The sequence below is a fragment of the Crotalus tigris genome, unplaced genomic scaffold (genome assembly GCF_016545835.1).
Source record: "Crotalus tigris isolate CLP2741 ecotype Arizona unplaced genomic scaffold, ASM1654583v1 scf7180000023625.2024221, whole genome shotgun sequence".
NCBI classification, from domain to species: Eukaryota; Metazoa; Chordata; class Lepidosauria; order Squamata; family Viperidae; genus Crotalus; species Crotalus tigris.
In genome coordinates, this window is record NW_024100087.1 from 536146 (window position 1) to 559741 (window position 23596).

The window sequence follows — 23596 nt, forward strand, 5'->3', positions numbered from 1 at the left end:
ATGCAGTGCAAGCTCCTTTTTGTGTGTGTGGCCTCACTTTGTGTTAATTAAGTACAGTGACATGATTGCTACAAATCAGTGGTGCTATTTCCCACTGTTATTAGGCAGGGGTCACACTAAATGTAGTGTTAACCCCAAAATAGTATTAATACAACACAAAACAGGACAGAAGAGGAAAAGAATTTCACACTCACCCCCCCCCCCCAAAAAAACCTGGGAACTCTCTCATAAACATTCCTATGTGCTACAGTCTATCCATTTTTCATCACCAAATCAGTTTTCATTACTTATCACAAAAAGGAAAAACAAATGTTATCTTCCTTTACCTATTCTGCCACCCAGATTCCATATATGCATCATACCACTAACATCCATGCCTGTTATCTAATGCTTTGTTGTACTTTCCAATCCAGAGATCTCTCATTTTATCAAGAAACCCAAATAGCATTTCCTGTATGTGATTGTTTAAGAAGCTAAAGGGAAGATTATTGAATCAACTCAAAGATCAGTCCTGTCACCTTTGGCCTGCAGATTCAAGCTATAATGAAGATGCATGTGATTGTCTCCCATTTCCTACTTTTTCCTTACACACCTGCCTCCTTTACTGATATATAAATGGAAAGCTGTCCATCTATAATCTATAAGATATAGTAATGTTACAAACTTCAATCTCAGGTAATCAGAATCTCAACAGAGGTCAACAGCTCTGTTGTCAATAGCTGTCAATTCAAACCTGAAAATACATTTCCACAAATTATTGCAAATCTCTCAAAATTATCTGTAAACCTTTTCAACAGCAATGTTTATATTCAATTATCTTCCTATTCCATATCATTTTAATCAATATTTTTATCTATGTCCTCAATTTAGGATATAACAGTTGAATTTTTTGAAAAACAAAATATAAGCGAGTATATTTCAGATGCTTTCCCCTACAATCACTTTCAAGTTAATTTTTTTTAAAATATTTTATATATTTAAGTTAGATTGTGATATGCGTCTACGCTAGTTGTCTTTCACCCAAACTTGTGTATCTTGTTTGTCTTAAAAAGAACAGTTACAATTGTTTCACCATGCAAAAAATATTTTGATTATTATTTTCATATGCTTTATGGCTGAAAACAAAAGATGGTGCAAAGATTCGGTGCCAAATTCCCAGATGACATATAACATGAGCCAAACTGTGAAAAGTATGTCTAAGTTTTGGTATATCTGTTTCATCAAAGTGTTGGCAGCATGGGGAGGGGAGAGAGAAAGAGCAAAGGATCCCAAATGCTAAGCAGGAAATTCTGTCTCTCTTTCTCAATAGTCTTACCATTCTGTAGAAGAAGCAGCAGACAAGGGTGCAGCCAGCCCATTGAAACTGTGACCCGGGGTCAAAAGTAATGGCAGGCATTATCTAAATTAGGGCAGGCAGATTGTCACTTAAATCACACAGCCGAGGTCTCTATGTAAACTAAAAAGTGAAATTCCTTTATATTTTTATGGCAGAGTTCCTTCTTTTAACTGGAATACAGTACAAATTGTAAGATTTCTCCCAGTAGTCATAATGATATAAAATGACTACAATTTTACTACAGGTTTCCCCTACCTACCTTCCTTCCTTCCTTCCTTCCTTCCTTCCTTCCTTCCTTCCTTCCTTCCTTCCTTCCTTCCTTCCTTCCTTCCTTCCTTCCTTCCTTCCTTCCTTCCTTTCAATAAAATTTCCTAGTCAATTAAAGAAACACCAAACAATAACCAGGAACCTGCTAGATCTGTAAGTATGTAACAATATTTTGCAAGATTTAAAGCTTTCTAAGCATGCCAAAGCGTACTGATCCATCCATGTTAATGAGCAACAGCTGCAAATCTAAGCCTGGCAGAGCTGTAAACAACAACAGCAGAATGTTTTGGGGTTGTTTTTACCTTCTTGTGATTCTTGTAAACATTTCTGTGGGCAAATCCCTTTCCACAAAGCTTGCATTTATAGGGTTTATCTTCACTGTGTATTATTTTGTGTGCAGTCACTTGATCAAGTCGTTTGAAGGACTTATTGCAAACCTCGCAGGTGTAAGGGCGTTTTTCTGTAGAAAATGAGTGGGGGGACATTTAAGCTCTTGTTTATATTGGGCTAGAAGATGAAAGGCAGAAACATTCATCTCCTCAGAGATGTCTGCAATGAAGTCAACCCAATTAAGATTAAACCAATTAGAAAGACATCTTATGCTCTTTACGTTATACAGTTAAGTCGCTTCCCAAAATATAAGCCATGGCGCATCTTGAGAAATTGGCACGTTCTTTGCAACAATCACAGCAAAAACTAAACTCTGATTAATTAGCTTAAATCAAAAGAGAATGACTTCAAAGAGGCAAAGCTTGTTGCCAGACTAACAATGAGAAAGAGGGCATAATAATTTAAACATTTTAAAACTTAATTAGTAATACACATACGATAGCATATTCATTTCTATTAAAATTCAGTTGATATGTTTAAGTTTTCAGCTTTTAGTTGTTGGCTGAACTCTTACTGCTATCCCATTCTAATCCATAACCTCAATAAACATCTAAAAGTCTCTGAAATTCATTTTGCTTCTTTGTTTAAACCAGTCAACCAGAAGCTGTGAGATAAAGATAGCAGATAACAACAAAACTATTTTGCAACGCTGGAAATTGTTTTTGAAGAATTGGGGGTAAAAGAAACAGAACATAATTGAATTTATACTGCCTATGGAAGATATGGTTTGATTTAAGGAAAACAGAAGCATTTTGCCTTCTGTGCTCTCTGTTAGTCCACAAAAATAGCTATCATTAAAGGTTCATCTCTGCATCACTTGTATGCAAAGATACTAGTAGGGTAATAATCAAATGATTAAAAACAGTTTAATAACATTTTAAGAAAAGTGATCACGTTGGCAAAAGTGTCCAAGCTGTAGTTGGGCTAGAACTGCTTTCTAGGAGAGTATGCACAACCAATTAATGGTAAAGCATTGGAATTATATATGTAGCCTTAAACTCATAAAGCCATTAAAACCTGTCTCTGGATCTCAATCATTTTAGGCAGCTATCTGCTCAAAGTATACTCTTTCAAAAGAAGTGTGAAAATGTACTGTTTAGAAATACAAGGCATTCTTATGAAAAGAATCACATTCCAAAAAAGAAGTTATTTAGGCTATGTATTCCTTGTATGATAGTTCTAATTTTCCAACTTTCACATTACAGATGAATTTGATGACATTTCAAGAATTATTAAATAGTGTGGCCAAAGGAATTCTGACAGTTATAGTGTATATGTTGTAGTGAATATCTGAAATCTGTTATGCCAGGAAAGGCTGTAACGGCACTATGATGTATTTGTTTATTAGCATTTAACACCATACAATTTTTTAAAAACGCTAATGTAAAAACAATTTTAAATAATCTGAGGTATTTTATTTGACAGAGAAGTCTTTACCTGAGTGAGTTATCATATGACGTTTTAGCTGATTAGCTGAAATAAATTTCTTGTCACATTCTTGACACTCCACTATTTCATGAACCTGCAATATGAATATTTAATATTAATTTAGTACATTGCACATATATAATCTTCATCATTTATATTATAAACAACCTGCTTTTCAAAATTATAAAAACAAATCCTAACGTAAACAACAAATAAATGCAATTTACAATAAATTAACTGGAAAACCTGATCAACTGGAAAAATGTTGCAAAAAATAATTATTTTCTTCTTTCGCTGACTCTGAGGGGTATTACTTTTAACACCCTAATAATGAAATGGTTATTAGTTTATGAGTTTTTATGCCTTGTGTGAACATCCTACCAAATTACCACTCAATATTTTGTCACAAAACTGAATGTGATCCTGATATCCTGTATCATAACTGATTATTTAGAAGAAGCAAAACAGATAGACCTATAGTTCCCATGTATACCGTATGTACACATACAATACTATAGAAATAGTGGTTTACTTTTAGAGGAAGCTTAATTAAGTGGCTTTTTTTTTTTTTTTTTTTTTTGCTATACCTGACTTTCTTCCCAACTTTAGTCTTGAAAATTAGTTCTGAATAAAGTAAGCTGCCAGAAATAATCAGACCCAAAAGAAGATCAGATGCCTCTTTCCTTATGCTTTTTCAATAAGATCACTTGTTTTCAACACGCCGTAAGCTTATATTTGTCACATCTGCTTTTGTCCTATCCAACTAATTTGATAAAAAAACAAAGAAATTCCTTATTTGTATAAAGTCAAGAAGTGATCTTGAGTCCTGCTGTCCTCTTGAATATATCACTCTGCTACCTTTTTGGGATTTTATTTCTCCACCACATCTAAGTACTACCAAGTATAAACCTGCTCAGCTTCAGTCAAGTGCTGCTGCCAACAGTTGAGGCACATAGTTAGCATACACACAAGCTTGATACAGCCTCATATATGAGACTTAATCAAAAAAACATTTTCTGATCTGGAAATAAAACAATAGAAAATAATGTTTTAAAGGGAAATAAAGGAGTAAATGAACCATAGAAACGTTATTTTTCAGTCAGGCTCCTTTGTGGTGAATGTTGATATATAGTCCATAAACTTGCTAATAGTTTTTCCTTAATATTATAAGCCTCTAAAAAGATTATCTAATTCAAGCACTGTGATCTGATCTTTAAAGACAGTTCTAAATACTTGGCTAGACTTGGAGTTTATGATAGAATTAGCTTTGTACTTCAACATCTGTGAAAAAAAATTGCTTCTTATTGTTATGAAACATGGGCCAGTACTTTCCTTGAAATAAAGTTGCTTAGATTTCATGAAGTACAACACTTTTTATACAAGATTACATTCATGCCTATAGACACTCTGGACATAGCCTACAGTAAACGTCTATTTGCACTGGAAATAAACATATTTCTTTATATAATACAGTATTTTTCTGTGTATAAGACGCTATTTTTTCCTGCAAACACCCTGTTCAAAAATCAGGTGCGTCTTATACAAGTGCAGCATCTTATACATGAAAAAATAATGGTAAACTCCGCAGCCCAGGGCATGCCTGTGTGGGTTCTTTACATGCCGCTGTCATGCCACCTGGTGCAGGTGTCAAGCCCCTGTGGGCTTGCCACTAACAAGAAGGAGGAGGGGGCAAGATCGTCGGATGGCAGCGCCGGAGGCAGCGGATGGGACCAGCAGCATGGATGGCAGCAACAGCCCTTTCCCTCCCTTGTACCTGTATTCTGGCTGGGAACCCTGTGGAATGCAGCTGCAAGGTTGTCCTGCTCGATAATAGCGGCTGGCTGAACAACCAGATTTGCCGGCTCAGCTGTTCAGCGCTCCATCGAACAGCTGATTGGCATGGAGAAACGACAGGGAGTTTAAAACCGCCTTCGTTTCACTTGCCTTGCTGTCATGCTGGTGCTCACGCCAGTTTGTTTACCAGGGTTGGAAGGCTGACTATGCATGCTCATCGTGCCGGATGCTGGTTAGGTGGGTGGTGATGGGGGCGTCCGGGAGGCGTCTATTTAGAGCGCTGGGAGGCGGTTGCTCCCGGCATTGACTTTGTTTGCTGTAAGCTTGGAACTCACATGCCAGAGCATCTTATACAAGGGTGATTCTTATACATGGAAAAATACAGTAATATAAATCTTATCCTGCTGGCGCTTATGCTTCACTCATCACAAGTCTGTACTCCAAGGAATTATCATTTTACATATATGTCATATGTGTTATAGGAAGAGCCTGTAATTCTGAGCTAGAACATGGGTTTTCACATCTGAGATGACAGATCTAGTCTATGATATATCCAGTTTTAAAGTTCATGGATAGCAAAACTGACACAAATGTGTGAAATCATGAAGAAAGGATTGCCAGTACTCTTAAGAGCTGTAGTTTGGTATGGATAACATCTAATGAAATGTCAGCCACAATAACAGATATTTTATCCTGAATGCTTTATGTCTATCATTGACAGTGGTGAAACAGTTACTTCTTTTTGTTAAGATCTACAATTTCTCTTCTTCTTTCAAATATTGTTAATAGATAATTAAATACATAATTGAGCAAGAGCACAATGGCTTACAGTTAAAGACCCTGAACTTATCAACTAGAAAGCTGATGGCCTGGGTTTGAGACCCAAGTGCTATGCAATGGGGTGCCTGCCCCAGCTCCTGCCACCTAGAAGTTCAAAAGAATGCAAATGTGATTAGATAATTAGGTACCACTTCAGTAGGAAGGTAACAGCGTTCTGTGCGCCTCGGCATATAGTTATGCTGGCCACATGACCACAGAAATGCCTTCAGACAATGCTGTCTCCTTCAACTAAGAAATGGAGATACGCACTGCCCCCTAGAATCAGACTGAATAGGGGAAACTTTACCTTTAGTTTTGCTTTATGTTTCTCAATGATTGACAGGGGTGAAACAGATACTTCTTTTCTTTAAGATCTATAATTTGGCTTCTTTCAAATCATTTTCATAGAAAATTAAATATAAATATTTTAGTGCAGGATAAATGCACTAAAGTGCATGACTAACAGTGCTGAAAATATTTAGGAAAACAAATAGTTACAAGAGAGGTTTTTGTTAAAAGAAAAATCATTTGATTTAAGTGGCCATTAAATTATTCTCATGGATTTAGCATCTATTCATAATTTTAAGCATTCAAACTATACAGTAAAATATAATATATATCTAAGGCTAAATTGCTATCTCTAGGACAGGAAAGAAATACACAATAGTGTTTTGCTTTAACTTTGATTTAACATGGTAATGAAAATAAATACTTTGGTTTCAGACTACTGTGTGTGTCAGCTGGAAAAAAAAACCTGGACAATTTGTGTTTTAGCAGCTCTCAAGGGACTGATCTCTCTGGCCTCTACCCTAGAAAAGTTGAAACCTACCGGGGGTCAACTCTCATTCAACTGACCTTTCGATGCTCTTGAAGATTTGCGGCTGAAGAGCACCTCTTATTACATACTGAGCACATCAGCCTCTTCCTAGAGTTACCTAAAACAGAAACAAAAATACCACCGACAGATTTAATAAAGAAGTACAAAGGACAGGGCTAAATGTTTTCATTGCCTGCACCATTTTTCACAGGTCATTTAATGGGTACAAGAATTTTACACTCTTACTCCATCTCTAACATATTAAATTACAAGACAGACTCTGTAGGTGTCCTCCAAAGATTTTGCCTATGAAATGTAGACCAAGAAGAGTTTCATTTCTCTGAACAAAGCAACCCAATATAGTATCTGTGTAGAACAAGAAATATTTCCATGAATGCGAAAGTATGCTACAAATAGTAATTTCTGTTTTCAAGGAATATCATAAAATATTTGCATAAAGGAAAGAATAAACTGAAAGTTCAAAAGTTAGTCTGATTTAGTCTTATGGGTTTCAGCATTAAGGCATGTTAATAAGACAGTGATTATTATATTATTATTATTATTATTAATCAGTATTTAATTGTGTTCCAATTCTCAAAGTCTCTGTGGTTTTCTTGGGAAAGTTTTCAGAACTGATTTGCCATTGCCTCCTTTCTTGGGCTGACAGAAAGTGACTGTCACCAGCTTTGTGCCTATGGCAGGACTAGAACTCACAATCTCCTGGTTCCTTAACTACTACACCAAACTGATTCTCAAAACAGCATTATAGCTATATAAAATATGAATCAGCATTGGCAGGATAAACATCAATATATTGTAACTAATTCCAGATAATATCAGACTCAGAAAGTGTGTTCAGCTGTATTATAAACATAGTTACAATCTCACTAACTAAACACACTGACAACTTGAAAATATTACAGTATAATCATTTCTTTAATAATCTAAATAGTGTGGCATAAAGCAACTGGTATCACAGGTAAAGATGGTGAAAATGCTAAAACCAAGTAAGTTAGCATGAACAAAATATCTCTTTTCAAAGTGTTAAAGCAGCTGTGTCCTTTGTAAAGGTTATGTTGCCACTTCAGAGGGTATCCCCAGCTGGCTTCATATCTCTGTATTCATCAACAGAAGCTTGGGTTCAATGGTGATCCCTGCAGAAATACTGTCTGTGGAGCTCCATGCACGCATATAAAATTCAGGCAAGTCTTCAAAGTAAATATTTGACTCTTCAAAGGTTGCAGCTATTTTAATGGTAGGGTGAAGGATGCATCCTTCCTATTAACATATGTTATGAAATCCTTATGTACTTTAATTAGAATTTTAAGGGATCTATTACTAATTAAACAAAGAGTCATATTCTACATCTTGTGCAACCCCTCATTTTCTTTGTGACAACCTTTTGCTGCTAGTTTAGGCATCCATGTAACTGGATGTGATTTTACAATATTTTTTGTGGAAGTTATTAAGCAAATACAGTGGTCTTAAGTGGAAATCATTCAAATGGGCATTTCTGCCAGAAACCAGCAAAAAAAATGGTAGAAATGGTCAAATAATATTGCAAATTATGGTCATGTGATCATAGAACACTTTGACCAGTCATAAAGGTGACCAGTTGCCAAGCCTCCAATGTATAGTCATATGACCATGGAGGGGTTATAGCGCGACCATTTATGACAGCCAGGGAGTGTTTTACAGACTATAAAGTACCTGTTCCATGGCTATCAGAAATATAAGTCTTTAAGCAACTGATCCTAAGTTGAGGACTATCTGTAATTTTTCTCAAGGCTTAGTATATCCAATTCTTTAAGCTCTTTTCATACGTTCTAATCTTTCAATTGTCTTTATTATCCTTTTTTGGATCTCAGGTAATTTTGCTGAACTATTCTTAAAATCTTTAAAATTTGGGGTAGGGTCTGACCAAAGTAGAACAAATGGAACTACTATAGCCAAAAAAGTTTTGTTTAAATAAAATTGTATGATATAAATATAATAATAATGCCTTTAATGCATAATTTTAATTCAATCTAAAGTTGTATTTACCCTCTTTTAACAACATCACACTGCTGGCTCATAATCAGTTTGTAAGTATCCTCATCTTATACTTGTGTATTTTATTTTTATTTTCCAAGTGGTTTTGTACTTATCTTTGTTTGTACTTAAATTTCATATTGTTATTTTTAATTGTTTCTCCTATCAAAATAATTTTGAATTTTAGTTCTATCTTCTGCAGATCTGTATCATTTGCACACTTAAGCTCTCCTTCCACCTCTTCATTCAAATGTTAATGAAAATACATAACTTTTGCACCCAACTTGTCTCACTCCAATTTAATGAACTATCTATGAGCAATCTGAGTAGTGCTCCAAGTTTAGTTTAATTTAGTTTAGATTAAGTTTAGTACAGCATAGTATTAGTATAAGTATTAATATAGTATTAGTATAGTACAGTGCTATTATCAACTGCAATGAATTTACAGATTTACAGTGAATTTACAGTGAATTTACAGATCAATCTTTTTTTTAATTCACACTAGAATATTCCCAAGTATCAATATCAGACAATCAGTTTGTAGATTGCTCAATCTTCCCTTTACCTATTTTTGGAGATAAATGGGAAGAATATTTTCTCTCTTCTAGCTATTTGGCATTTATCAAATCCTCTAGTTCTTGAAGATTTCTCAAACATAAGAGATAAGGGACTGACCAGCCCAGTATTTCCCAACCACAGTATTGTGTGCCAACCTCATCAACTTTATATGGGGATTTCCACTCTGCTACCTAAGGAATTCTGGGAACTGAACTCCATCCAGTTAAAACTGCTGAGACTGAGAAACCCTGTGCTATATCAACAGGTTCAGTATCCTTTCAGATAACGTGTATAGTTCTGAATATTTAGGTTCATTTGGATCATGTTTCTGTCAGCCTGAAATTGTAATCTTGTCTCTTCATTGTACTCAACATTTGCTGATGGAACAGATTTTTTGTGTGTGTTATAGAATACTGAATAAAGTAGGAACTGAGTATCTACATTATTCAGCTTATCATGAACTTAACTGAAAAAACTTCATTTCACCACAATCTTTGCTTTCCTGAACAAATTCTAAATTTTCACTTTCTGGACATCAGTCTTTCAGTTCTAGACTACATGGACATACTCTTTTTTGACATGATCTTCTTTTCATGTTCCATATATGTTCTCTTTTGTTTTCAGATCTTTCTTACTATGCTTTCTAAATAAGCATAGAGACTTCTCTTGTGGGATTCTGTATTTTTGTCCTTACTAAAATTGTTGCAATTTGTGATTTTAGTATCTATTTCTCTACAAACTTCCATCAAACTGAAGTTACTTTTCCCATTAACTTCTTATGCCATTTGTTGAATTTATTTTACTACATTTATATATTACCAGACTGAAAATAACAGAAGGTGACATTATTAATGAGTGGAGTACATCACCAAATTGGCCCAATCAGTTAAATATTGTGTTAAGGAACTATTATTAATTGATATTGTGGAGAACAGCTGCTGGATATTTATGTCCTTCTGAGACGCAAAAATGCTATTCTGTGTCGAGTCAACCCTTTGAAGAGAAGACTCAGCCCCTCTGTTGGTTTTGAGGAAATTACTAAAAACTAAACTATTTCAGAGGGCATTCTCTTGATTTAATGCATTGCAACATTTCTATTTTTGTTATTTTATGTTAGGGTTTTAGGAAGATATTTTATGAGCTTTTAACTGTTATATTGTCTACTTATGAGCTGCTTGAGACAGGGTACATATTTAATAAATAACACCAGGGCCAAGTTTTTTATATCCAATTTTCTGAAGTCTGTGATACATTTGACTATGCTTAGTTTTAGTCTCCCTTAAAGTGAGTAACTTTCCAGCATTACATAATTTGATACCCTGATATTCCTACTACCCCTGGTTACTCAACTAAGGATTTAATCAGTTATCTATTATTGTCAATCACTCTTCTAATCTCGCAAGAAGAAAGCTGTTGGAAAGACAAGCCAGGAGATCTTAAAGGATGAAGCTTGGCAGTCTGTCACGTAAACATGATGGGGTAATTAAAGTATCCATCACTACTGCTTTATGCCTCTTTACAATATATGCAGTTTGCTTTTGGAAAATATCATTCACAATTCCTAGTAAGGGGGATGATATTAAACAGCAAGAACAGTACTCATCATATTTATTCTTCTGTTATTTAATCCAAATATTATATATTGTCTTGTCAAGTTTATTCATATGGGTTTCTGAGCAGGAATCGATACTCTTAGTATACAATGCAACTTTTTCATTCATTTATAGTTACTTCTGTTCCATTTGAGCAAATGATAAATCCTCAATTGCTATCTTCCAGCAATGAGAATCATCCCACAATGTCTTCATAATCCTACAAAATCTTATCTGATCTCAGGTTCATCTCATTTCTTTCTTATACTGTAGTATGCATACTACAGTATTTAATATTCTTTCTAACTTTTTATTTGGGTTGTTTAAAAAGCTTACTCTTTCTACAGGATTCAAGTCTTTGAATTTACAAATTCAATAGAGCTCAAATTAAAATCCTTCTAATCAGCCTTACCATGCTTTAGCAAAATGATTTTACAGATATTTTTGGTCATTTTACTGGTCTATGTACAACATGTAAAATCATCAAGGAAGATGATGTTGATGGAAATATGTATGAACCATTACATAGGCAAAAGGGGCTAAAACATTTCTAAGTCCAGAACAATGACATATCATTGGAAAGCAGTTCAAACATCTCCCTAATTCATTAATGTATAAGAAGCAAGAGAAAGCACAGCAAAATCAGACTTGCAAGAGTCTTTTTTAATAGTAATTTTATTAAAAATGACAGTGATAAAAAATACAAACTAAAAAAAAAAAAAATAGGTACAGAAAAATATAGTAAAAACACTTCTCCCTTCATCGCAATATATACAATTTTAGTAATAACTTATCACATTTTCTTAAAATACAACAAGCAAAAAGAAGTATGTGAACCTTTTGAAGGCGCCAACTATAGTTTGAGTCAGCTGGCTATTCTCTCATCTCCATTGCTCTAAACCCCTCAGAGACTGTCTTGTGGCTTCCTTGCAAATTGCAACTGCCTGGAACACTTGTAGGCAATCTCATGTCCTCTCCTTTTCCGGAGAGGAATTATGAGTAGCCAGTTCTTCATTCTGCCGTTGTCTGAAGGTGGAGTCATCTTCAGTTTTATCATTTTTTGCCTGGAAGACTTACAAGATTCTGGTATTACAGCCAATCTCCATAAAAGCAATGTTATCCTTCTTGTGAAATTGATTCCTTGGTCTGTTCTACTTAGTAGCACCATTTAGATATCTCCAATCTAACAAATTTCTCAATTTTCCAGAGTCCGGAAAAAATAGTAAAGGTTTGAAAAATATTATAAGATCATAACATTTGCATATTTTTTTCATCTAGAAAATGGGAGGCAACTCTCCATTACACCAACAAGCAGTTAACAGGATTGGGAAACTCCATTTTAACAAAATTAACAGATATATAAAATATAAATAAATGTAATTGTCAAGATTGCTGTACCCAAAATGACTTGTTTTCCCTTTCAAAAAAAACTGCTTACAAAGGCTCCAAGAATCTAGTTTTCTAGGTTGTATTTGTTGAAACTAAATATTTCAAAATATCAACACATTTTGTGTAGCTAGTTACCGACTTCCAATATTACTTCCATTTCTGGTCTTCTTCTTTTGATTGCAGGAACAGATAACACTACCATCTTAGTCCCTATGGTGCTATACACAGGAAAGGACATTTGTCATTGGACAAATGGACATTCTTTATGGACATATAAATTATGGACATTCTTCTTTCATGTTCTTGATCCTTGCTTTCACAGATGCCCATTTCGCATGCAGTTTTTAATTCAATTCCTCATAGTAGAAAACTACAAACTACCATGATTTATCTGTCTTCTGCATCCTTTAATCTTCTGCATCCTTCAATCATGCTGTCTTGTCCTTCTCCCAAGTACACAAAGCCTATTTCACCCATGTAATTAGCTTCTAGCTGTTACTTTATTCATTGGGCTTGCTCCAGTATTTCTGTGTCTTCTTGTGTGTGGATAATGATTTTACTGTCCGTTTTGTTGCAGAACCCTTTGTTTTGGTTGATGGACATTTATCCTTTCTCATGAACTGAAATATTGTCACTTGTTGCTCCTATCCTTGAAGTTTGTTCAAGGACCGCTACACATTTACATATTTTCTGCATTATTTGGTAGCAAGAACACAAATGTGCCTATTACAGGCAAACTTCTGCTAACTCTCCCTGTCTACTCATTCCATGAGCTTTTTCCCTGAAGCCAGGCTGCCTTACACTCCTTACAATTTCCATTTATTCAACAGGAGGCTATCACCCATCGTTTCTAAAGCATTATAAGAACTCAGCATCTGTATGTTTAATCAGCCTAATGAATGCAGTTTCATGTTGCAAGCTTTCCTCCTTTGAGGTATACATACAATATTGCAATATGTTTAGAAAAGAAGTAGGTCTTGCACTGTGACATTACGCTCACAAAATTGGGGAAAATACCCCCATCTGAAACTTACACATGACTAATTGATAAAGGCATGGTATATATTTTTGCCAGGTTCTTTAAAAACAATTTCAAAATGTGAACACAAACACTAAAATCATCTGATTTGTATATCCAGTAATCAATTAGCTGTATACTTTTGGAGTGTAAAAACAACACATAGTAATCATAAACAGACCCATATTAAAATGGGGAAGGTGAGCAACCACACACCTATTATTCTGAGCAGAAACCTTGCCACAGGTTTATCTTCTCAGAAACAGATCTTGGGAAATTGCCCTCCACTTTTCATTCTCTAGACCATACTGTTCATTTGGCCACATGTAGAAGGATGAACAGGCCTTGATATAAAATGCTGGTGAGTCTCCGATGCTGCTTCACTATCAGCAACTGCTCAACCATCGCAAGTGCACCCTTGAAGATGATGTTGATGATGATAATGGACTCTCATGGCTTCTTACAAAAACTAGCATGCAGAATTTTCTTCCTCTGAATTTGAACCTTGAATTGTAGCTCCCACAATTGTAAAAAAAATCCACAATCTTTCCTTAACTATATATTAATGCATTCTAAAACTGATGAAATAATGACAATTCCAATATGTTATTTACCAGTGTGAACATTTTCCTTGTGCTTTTTCAAGGCATCCTTACTCTTGAACCTCTTCCCACAGCTTTCAGCCTTGCATACGAACCTAGCATCACCTCGGCAGGCTTCTTTGTGTTGTTCAAAACTGATGTCAGGTGATTGAAGAAGAGAAAAATAAGGCATCAAAAAATCTACTCCTTGAAATGTAATCTTGACAGGTATTTGAATGCACATGCTGGGCAGCAGACCTGTAGTCCACTTCATGCATAACTTACTGCATGTTGGGACAAAAGCATTTTCCATCTCACATAATTAAGTGTTCACAAGGCAACTACAAAATCTTAAAGCAAGCAAACATGCAAAGAGTCAGCAGCAAGATGAGAGTAGTCCAGTAATTAAGACAGGGAACCTCAATTCTGAGCTGAAGGATATGTTGCAAACAGAACACTGAAAACTTCTTGAATAATTTCCTGGATTCACATTTTCTGTGCACTGAAGGACACTGTTAGGAAAGAGAAAAGAAATGTCAAGTCAAACAAGTCAATCTTCAACTGTTTTTGCAATCTGGCTGATTTTGCTCCTATATAAAGAAACACATATCTATTCTGCATTTTACTTATACAAAAATGCTTACAGTATTTATATATATACAAAACTGAGTCACCAACATGGGTGACCTGATTTATAACCATCATGGTTTACAACCATGATGGAAAGGCCCCATTACCATCCTAACTTGAGGACCACCTGTCATATATTCGAAAATGGACATGGTCTTGATTTATTTGTTTACTTATGCAAAATACAACTGGTTTTTCATAATGAACAGCAAATCCAGATACCAAGTTTAAAATAATGTATTAATAATTTTTTAAAAAGTAGTTCAATTAAAAGAAAGTAGTTCAAGTAAAAACTGTTAAAAATAAAATGCTAAAACTATAAATACTTTAGCTTCTATGATATACAAAAACTTGTATTTTATAAAGATACATCTCAGACTGTAAATAAAAGGATATTTCCCCCCAAAAGTAAGGGATCCTGCTATATGACTTGCATAAATTCCTGGAATTAATGTACAACACTTATGTTAGATTACTTATTTAATACTTTTTTAAAAAACTAAAAAAAAATTATATTCCCAAGCCCAACTTTTAAAATAACTTGAATGCTTGCAAAATGTCACTATCGATTCAAAGCATAATGAAGATGTCCCCCTGAATGGAGATGAAACACCTGCAGCCAAATTGCCAACCTCAGAAATCAAACCGACAGCCCAATGTCACTATCAATTTTTTATGCTTATTGTTTATAATATATACACTGGTGGATTTCACTTATGAAAATATCTTGCTCACTCTGTTTATGGCTGTGCGCATTTAACATCACAGCATCCACAATAATGGATAATATTACATTGGCTTTGATACAAAAGCCATAAGCTTACAATGAAGCGATGGTGATTAAGCTTGTTACATGCCTTCATGATGTTCTGTGTATCCATAGTTTTTGTCCCGTTCACATTACATGTGTATACAGGTGCATGAAACACCTAATAAAGTAAAAAACTAAATTTGCTCTAGTCTGTAAACCATTCACTGGCAAAAATATTTCTGTATTGTCTTACTGACTTTATGGTTTCAAATGCCACAGACTTACTGCCTCTGTAAAGCTTGCTTTACTGGGAATTTCTTTCCACAATTCCTGCATTTGAATTCTTTTTCTTCACTGGGTTTTTGATGCAGTGTCTGAAGGTGTTCAGCTAATATTTCCTGGCTTGCAAAACTGGATTCACAGTTTGGACAAGCATGGTCCTCTTTACAGGTAGAACAATCTACATGGTAGAGAAAAGACAGACATTCCAGAAAGAAAATGTTTCTTTGTGAAAACATTGCAATAGGTTCTGTTCTAAGAGAAAGCTGACCATCTTTTATCATGCAGAGATCAACACAGTGCGAGAGGCAAGATTGCAAAACAAATGTGAAAACAAGATAAAGCTAAATAACATTAAATTCAACTTAATATGATTGCTTCCTATATCTTTCATAATTTCCCATTATGTTTATTAAGAATTACAACTGGATGACAATATTGTGTATGCAAATAGCTTAAGGTTCTATAAGTATCATTTTTGGATGGAGGAAGATAATATTTATAATAATCTTTTTTGTACAGAAACGTACATTCATATCCATTATATGCTATGCAAAGAGCAATAAAGAAGAAACATTTATCAAAAGTAAAGTCACATTAAGAACAAAAGAACAAAAATGGAGTAAGCAGAGTTTGTATCAGCCCTATACACTATACCTTTCTACATATTTCTGACTTTACAAATCATTCTTGATCCCAACATATTCATATATCAATTCATATATTAAGGTTTGTTCTTTAAACTTCTGAACTCTTTCTTTTTTAGATTGCATCAACTCCATTCTAACACAATTCTCTTGCTCTTCCCTTTTCTTTTGACCCATTCACTGTTCCCTGAAATTTTGCTTTCTGATTTCAATCTTGCTCATTTTGCCTGTAGCCGAATTGGTTCAACATACATCTTTTGTACTGGTCACTCATTTTTGCATTCAGTTCACATTCATTCAGTACCCATTCATTCTTCTTCTTATCAAGATATATTTTTAAACATAAATGGATTTTTTAAATTATTCATCCATACCTTTTTCATTAGTTTGCTGCAAATCCTTATGAGTACCGTTACTGTTGTTGTTGCTATCCTCTTCTTCCTGGTTAATAATGGTTTCCTCTTCATCGTCTTCCTCCACTTCTTCCATATCACTATCAAGATAACCAATCAAAAGTTCGGTATCTGTTTCAATATCCTCAACAGCTAGATAGAAAATGTTTTCTCCTTCCTGTTAGAGAAAAAAATTATTTTAGAAATTCATTATTAAATCTATTTCTAAAACAAACAAGTTTTTTGAATCACCAAGAAACAATTAAAACATTGAAATTATTACAACTTTTATTTTTGCCTTAGTCTTATAATTATTTTCCAGGATTAAATATAAACCAACATAGTAATATAACTTTAGAAAACAATCATATTACATTAAGCAAAAAAAAAATAAGTAAGACAAAACTAAAGGTAGCTGAATGCTAAAAAATCATAATAGCAATTCAATAAATATCCAATGATAAATGCAATTTATTTATGGGTAAACACGGTAGCAAACTTTGATTTTGGGGAATCAAACTGTATGACAGAATGAATAACTGAATAACATAATTGGAAGGGACCTTGGAGATTTGCTAGTCCAACCCACTGCTCAAGTAGGAAAGAAACCCTATACCAGCGGTTCTCAACCTGTGGGTCGCGACCCCATTTGGGGTCGAATGACCATTTCACGGGGGTCGCCAAACAACGCAGTCTGCCATTTTTCCCCCTTTTCCTTAGCTATGCTACTCCCTTTTATTCTATTGGCTTTTGAAAGCCAATAGAATAGACTCTCTTGAATAGAGTCTAATTCTATTGGCTTTCAAAAGCCAATAGGAATTGTCCAGGCTGTCTCTGCCCTGCTGAGCCCGCCAAAAGTCCCATTCTGCAAATAGTGCTGCAAGTTGTCTGCAGCGAAGGCGAGCTGTCTGGAAGTTTCCATCCCTCCCTGCTGAGCAATTACTAAAAATGTAAGTAAAAGAGGGCCAGGGGTGGAAAGTCGGCGGGCGCAGGGAGGGTTGCTGGTGCGCGTGGGGCCTGGCGGGTGCCTTAACTCCCTTGGGCTGGGCCAGCTAGTGGCCCAGCCAGTGGTCGGCCTGCTCCGTCTCTGCCGCTTGCCAGCTACGCCTCGGCTGGCGCAGGGGCAGCACCATGCATGCACGGCACTCCTGGGCAGGGAAAGTCCTCGACTTATGACCGGTTGGGTAGTCCTTGACTTACGACCAGTTGGGGAGTCGCGGCATTAAAAAGGTTGAGAACCACTGCCCTATACCATTTCAGGCAAATGATTGTCTGAATGATAATTTTTCCTAGAAGTTAATTTCTGGAAATGGGTGATTCTCAAAATCTGAGAGCATCCTGACCTATTTAATTCCTCATTCTATCACTTTGAACACACTTAGGTCCAGAGGCCCAGGCCCACAAGCAGGTCTTCAAGACCTTTTGAAAGGCAACTGCGTCAAGGCCATTCTAATCTTAGTAGGAAGGATGTTCCAGAGGGCAGGGCTATAGCAGACAATGCACACCTCTTTCTCCCTGCTAGCTGATGGGACCTGAATTATGCCTATTCTGCTAACTGGATTGGATGGATAAGAAGAGAAGGGAAAAGAAGAAAACAGTCCCTCAGGGATTTAAAGGTGACAACCAGCACCTTGAATTGCACCCGGAAACACAATGGCAACCATGAAGCAATGATGTTACATGTACCAAATAGTCACCATCATTTACAACACATGCAGCAGCACTCGGTATCAGCTGAAGCTTCCAAATGCTCTTCAAGGACAGCCCCATGTAGAGCATGTTGCAGTAGTCCAAACAAGATGTCCAAAAGCATGAATGACAGTGAGAAGAAACTCTTGCCTCAGGAATGGGCACAACTGGCCTACAACCAAAAGTGTGTAAAGGCCCTTTAAGTCACAGCTACCATCTGTTATTTTCTTTCCAGGGGGTAACACAGTAGATTTAGTAGGTTTAAAAGGAGTGCTTTGCAGTCTCTCACAGAAGAATACACATGAAAATAGCCAGAAGAAAAATCCTACATAGTCACTTAATCCTTTCAAATTGTGGAACTGTGTTTAACTATTCCAAAATGGGATGCTTTTTTTACACTTCTCTGAATTGCAAAACACTTCTTTTGAATACCTCATACCATCTATTGGGTCTTTTGTTAATTTAAGATCTGATATTAAAGACATCTTCTGAAACTTGTCTTATATTTCCCAGAGATGGTACAAGGATTCTTGTCTTGGATAGGGGGTTGGACTAAAATACCTCCAAGGTTTCTTTCAATCTTATGATTCTATGATATGCAAATATATAAAAGCTACATTAACAAAAAGTATTTGTGCTTTGTGATCTTTGTGTCTCTTCTCCAATCCAATTATCCTCTGCTCTTTAGTCTGAGAGATAAACCAGTTATACTAGATTTATTATATTGTTAATTGATTTTCAGATACTAATCTTCCATAGTTACGTTTGTTAAATATTTTGTAAGTATGACTTTAAAACACTCCATCGCATCACAGTAAATATCTCTTTTTCCATTAACCTTTGCCTTTTCCCTATTCCAATTTTCAGAGCTTATCCAGACAACCAATATATTGGGTGGTTAATGATCAATGCTTAAATATAAAGAGTTGACCATGATTTTGTTTATAAAGAGGGTTGAGATGCTTAGGACCATTCTTAATACAGTAGTTGTCAGCATGCATCATTTTTTGAAAGCAGAAAAGAAACTGGAATATACGTTATTCAAAATATAGCATGTTAGAAAGCTCAATAAAGCAAACAAAAATCACAGTTTTTAAAAAAGTACTATGGTTCACTGACCAATAGTTTTAGGATAAAAGATTGAACGTTTAATGTTGCAGTAGTATTGCGGACAACTGACAACACTGGACAATAATTATTGACAAAATTAGTGGATTAGAGAAATGCTGTGGATATAATTTATTTGTACTTCACTAAGGCATTTGATAATGTAGATCATAACCTACTACTTGATATGATAGAAAAATGTGAGCTATACAGCATCAAAAGTCATCAAGCACATGAGTTTTATTATAGAGAGAGATTTCAATTTAAAACATACTACCTATATAAACTCTACATAAGTGACTTTGAACCTGAAAAAATTAGAATTCCTTATTTCACTGCTGCCACCATCCCCTAACATCCACTCTATTTTTTCCAATCTAAAAAAGGAATTATAGTTTTAACTAATATTATAAAGAAAGTTGTTAGTTATGCTTGGAAAAGTACAGCAAAAATATTGTTTCAAATTTACTCAACTGCCCGAAAAAAGTAAGGTAAGTTGGAAGAGTTGTTTGATAAATTATTGTTTTGTGAGTGGACACTCTGTATAATTATCATTTTGTAAATATGTAAATTGCAGCCAGGACACCCATCTTCATGAACTCATCACATGTTCTCGAATTTAAATTTGCTCCATATCCAACATACTTTAAACATTACAAAAACATTTTAGAATAAAATCTCCCTGACTCCTAATATAGTATTATTGACCTCTGTTTGTAAAATAATTTCCCAAATTATTTATTTTGAGGTCTTATATTTCTGTTCCAATGGCTCTATTTATACCTGGAATAACAGAATAGCATTTACAATAAAAAAAAGACACCAAAAGGAAATCACAGTGAGAGATGCAAGGAATGTCTCCTATTTTGGTTCTGGAAGTAAGAGGAGCCACAAATTAAAATCTGTTTAGCATATAATATTCTGCATATTGAATATTTGTGACATGTACTTACTCAAAAATAAAAATATTGTCCTATCGTGGCTTCTGATTTTTAAAATAAAAATATTGTCCTATCGTGGCTTCTGATTTTTTTTTTCCTGCAAGGATTCTTTGTTCAGGAACCTTAAGAGGACATGCTGTATAATATTTCTGTACTTAATTAATCCCTATTTGCTTATATAAAACCGAATTCTACGTTGCTGGGACAGAAACTTATAACACAAGGATATTACTAGACTCCAATTCTCAAAAACTCTGGTCCCTAAAAATATTCAATTCTAAGCACTGTTATTCTCAAGTAGCATTCAGGAATCACCAGGAATAGTGTGAGCTAATGGTATACAGATACCATTAGTTGCTTACCACTTTACTAAGCTTATGGCCGCCACCCTACAGTCACTTATTAGACAATAAGCTATACCATATAATGAATAGACATGGAACACTGAACTGGAAATCTAATAAGAATTGGATAAATTTACCTGGATAGCTGCCAGATTCTTTTGTTCTTGAGATGGTGCTTCATGTACAAAACGCAACCAGTTAGAATGCCTTGGATTGCTAGCATCCAGAACATAAAGCACTTCACCTTTCTTTCCACGAACCTGAAAAGGCAATAAAATTTGAGCAAAGCTAAAACTTTGAAAAACTTAAAAGATATATTTATTTATTTATTTATTTATTTATTTATAAAATTTATATGCCGCCCAATCCCTAGGGACTCAGGGTGGCATACAAAATTAAAACAATAAATATAACAATAAAACAATAAAATAAGTGCATTCATATACCCAATCGTATCCTGCCCCCCCCCCCGGGGACATCAACCCCAGGCCTGCAGGAACAGGAGAGTTTTAATGGCTTTCTTAAAGGCCGGCAAGGTGGGAGTAGTTCGAATCTCGGGGGGAAGTTGATTCCACCAGGTCGGAGCCACCACAGAAAAGGCCCTTCCCCGAGGGCCTGCCAGTTGACATTGTCTGGCCGACAGGACCTGAAGGAGGCCCAATCTGTGGGACCTCACTGGTCTCTGGGAACTATGCGGCAGTATGCGGTCCTGTAAGTAACCTGGTCCTAAGCCATGAAGGGCTTTAAAGGTGATAACCAGCACCTTGAATTGCGTCCGGAGACCCACAGGAAGCCAGTGCAGCTCGCGGAGGATAGGTGACACGTGGGCGTACCTTGGTGCACCCACAATCGCTCTCGCAGCTGCATTCTGAACCAACTGCAGCCTCCGAACGCTCTTCAAGGGTAGCCCCATGTAGAGTGCATTACAGTAATCCAGTCTTGAGGTGACAAGGGCATGAGTGACCGTGAGTAGAGCCTCCCGGTCCAAATAAGGCCGCAACTGGTGCACCAGGTGAACCTGGGCAAAGATCCCCCTGGCCACAGCTGATAGATGTTGTTCCAAATTTAGCTGTGAGTCCAGGAGGACATCCAAGTTGCGTGCCTGCACTGAGGGAGGTAAATTTCCCCCCCCCCAGGACTAATGATGGATCATCAGGATGACCCTTGGGGGGCAAGACCCAGAGCCACTCGGTCTTGTCATGGTTGAGTCTAAGCCTGTTCACCCCCACCAGACCCTCACATCTTCCAGGCACTGGCACATCACGTCGACTGCTTCACTGAAAGGACACGGGGTGGAGATATATAATTGGGTATCATCCGCATACTGATGATACCTCACCCCGTGTCGCCGAATGATCTCACCCAGCGGTTTCATGTAGATGTTAAAAAGGAGGGGGGACAGAACCGAGCCCTGAGGCACCCCATAATCGAGGCACCTAGGGGTCGATCTCTGTCCGCCCGCCAACACCGACTGCGACCTGTCAGAGAGGTAGGAGGAGAACCACCGCAATACGGTGCCGCCCACCCCCACCTCTCCGAGATGACGCAGAAGGATACCCTGGTCAATGGTATCGAAAGCCGCTGAGAGGTCAAGAAGCACCAAGATAGAGGAATGACCCCTATCCCGGGCTCGGCAGAGGTCATCGGTCAGTGCGACCAAAGCAGTCTCAGTGCTGTAGCCGGGCCTGAAACGAGATTGAAAAGGGTCCAGATAATTCGTTTCATCCAAGGATCTCAAGAGTTGGGACGCCGCCACCACCTTCTCTACAACCTTCCCCACAAAGGGGAGGTTGGAGACAGGACGAAAGTTCTTCAAAACAGCTGGGTCCAGGGAAGGCTTCTTGAGGAGGGGCCTCACCACTGCTTCCTTCAAAGGTTGCGGGAAAGACCCCTCCATCAAGGAGGTGTTGATTATCGCCTGGAGCCAGCCTCGTGTCACCTCCCTACTGGCAGAAACCAGCCAGGAGGGGCACAGGTCCAATAAGCAGGTGGTGGCATTCATTGCCCTCACGGCCTTGTCCACTTCATCAGGGGTCACAGGATCAAACTCGCTCCAGATAACATGACTAAGACCAGCCCCCAGCATCTTGGCTGGCACTGCCCAGTCAGAGTCCAGGTCTCTCTGAATCTGAGCGATTTTGTCCAAGAGAAACTGAACAAACTCCTCAGCTCTCCCCTGCAAGGGTTCCTCCGCCTCCTCCACTTTAAGAAGGGAGCAGGTCACCCTAAACAAGGCGGCCGGGCGAGATTCTGCGGACGCAATAAGTGTGGAAAAGTGAACACGCTTTGCCGCCCTTATCGCCACTAAATAAGTCCTAAGATAGGCTCTTAATAGTGATCAGTCAGATTCAGAGTTACTGGCCCTCCAACGTCACTCTAGACATCTCTTGTGGAGCTTCATCTCCCGGAGCTCCTCAGTAAACCAAGGCGCCCTCCGGGGACCACTACCACAGAGAGGTTGCAAAGGCGCAATTCGATCCAGGGCCCCGGACGCCGCCTCATTCCAGGCCGCAACCAGGGACCCGGACGAGTTGTGGACAAGGGAGTCAGGTATTTCCCCAAGCTCCTCCTGGAACCAATCTGGGTCCATTAGGCGCCTGGGGCGGAACCACCTAATCGGCTCCACCTCCCTACGGTGGGGGAGTGATGCTCTGAAGTCCAGCCTCAATAGGAAATGATCTGTCCATGACAAGGGAGAGGTCTCTATTCCCCTTAATTCCAGATCATGTCTCCATTGCCCCGAGAGAAACACAAGGTCGAGCGTGTGACCACCCCTATGAGTCGGATCCTGGATTA

At 37.1% G+C, this 23596-nt stretch overlaps 1 protein-coding gene across 8 annotated transcripts in view; it reads right to left on the reverse strand.

Moving 5' to 3' along the window:
• Positions 1–23596, reverse strand: part of PRDM5 (PR/SET domain 5) — a 94673-nt gene that overhangs the window by 58055 nt on the left and 13022 nt on the right. For 7 of the 8 annotated variants that reach the window (XR_005553808.1, XR_005553809.1, XM_039320161.1 and 4 more), the window contains 8 exons: positions 20938–21060; positions 16702–16897; positions 15687–15861; positions 14440–14532; positions 14054–14175; positions 6890–6969; positions 3431–3515; positions 1906–2063 (listed from right to left, as the gene is read on the reverse strand). Coding sequence is in view for 6 of the 8 variants with exons in the window: in XM_039320161.1 (XP_039176095.1) it covers positions 1906–2063; positions 3431–3515; positions 6890–6969; positions 14054–14175; positions 14440–14532; positions 15687–15861; positions 16702–16897; positions 20938–21060 (1032 nt within the window). In the remaining 2 variants the exon portion in view is untranslated. The remainder of the gene's footprint in view (positions 1–1905; positions 2064–3430; positions 3516–6889; positions 6970–14053; positions 14176–14439; positions 14533–15686; positions 15862–16701; positions 16898–20937; positions 21061–23596) is intronic. The other variant, XM_039320164.1, reaches the window with a different exon arrangement.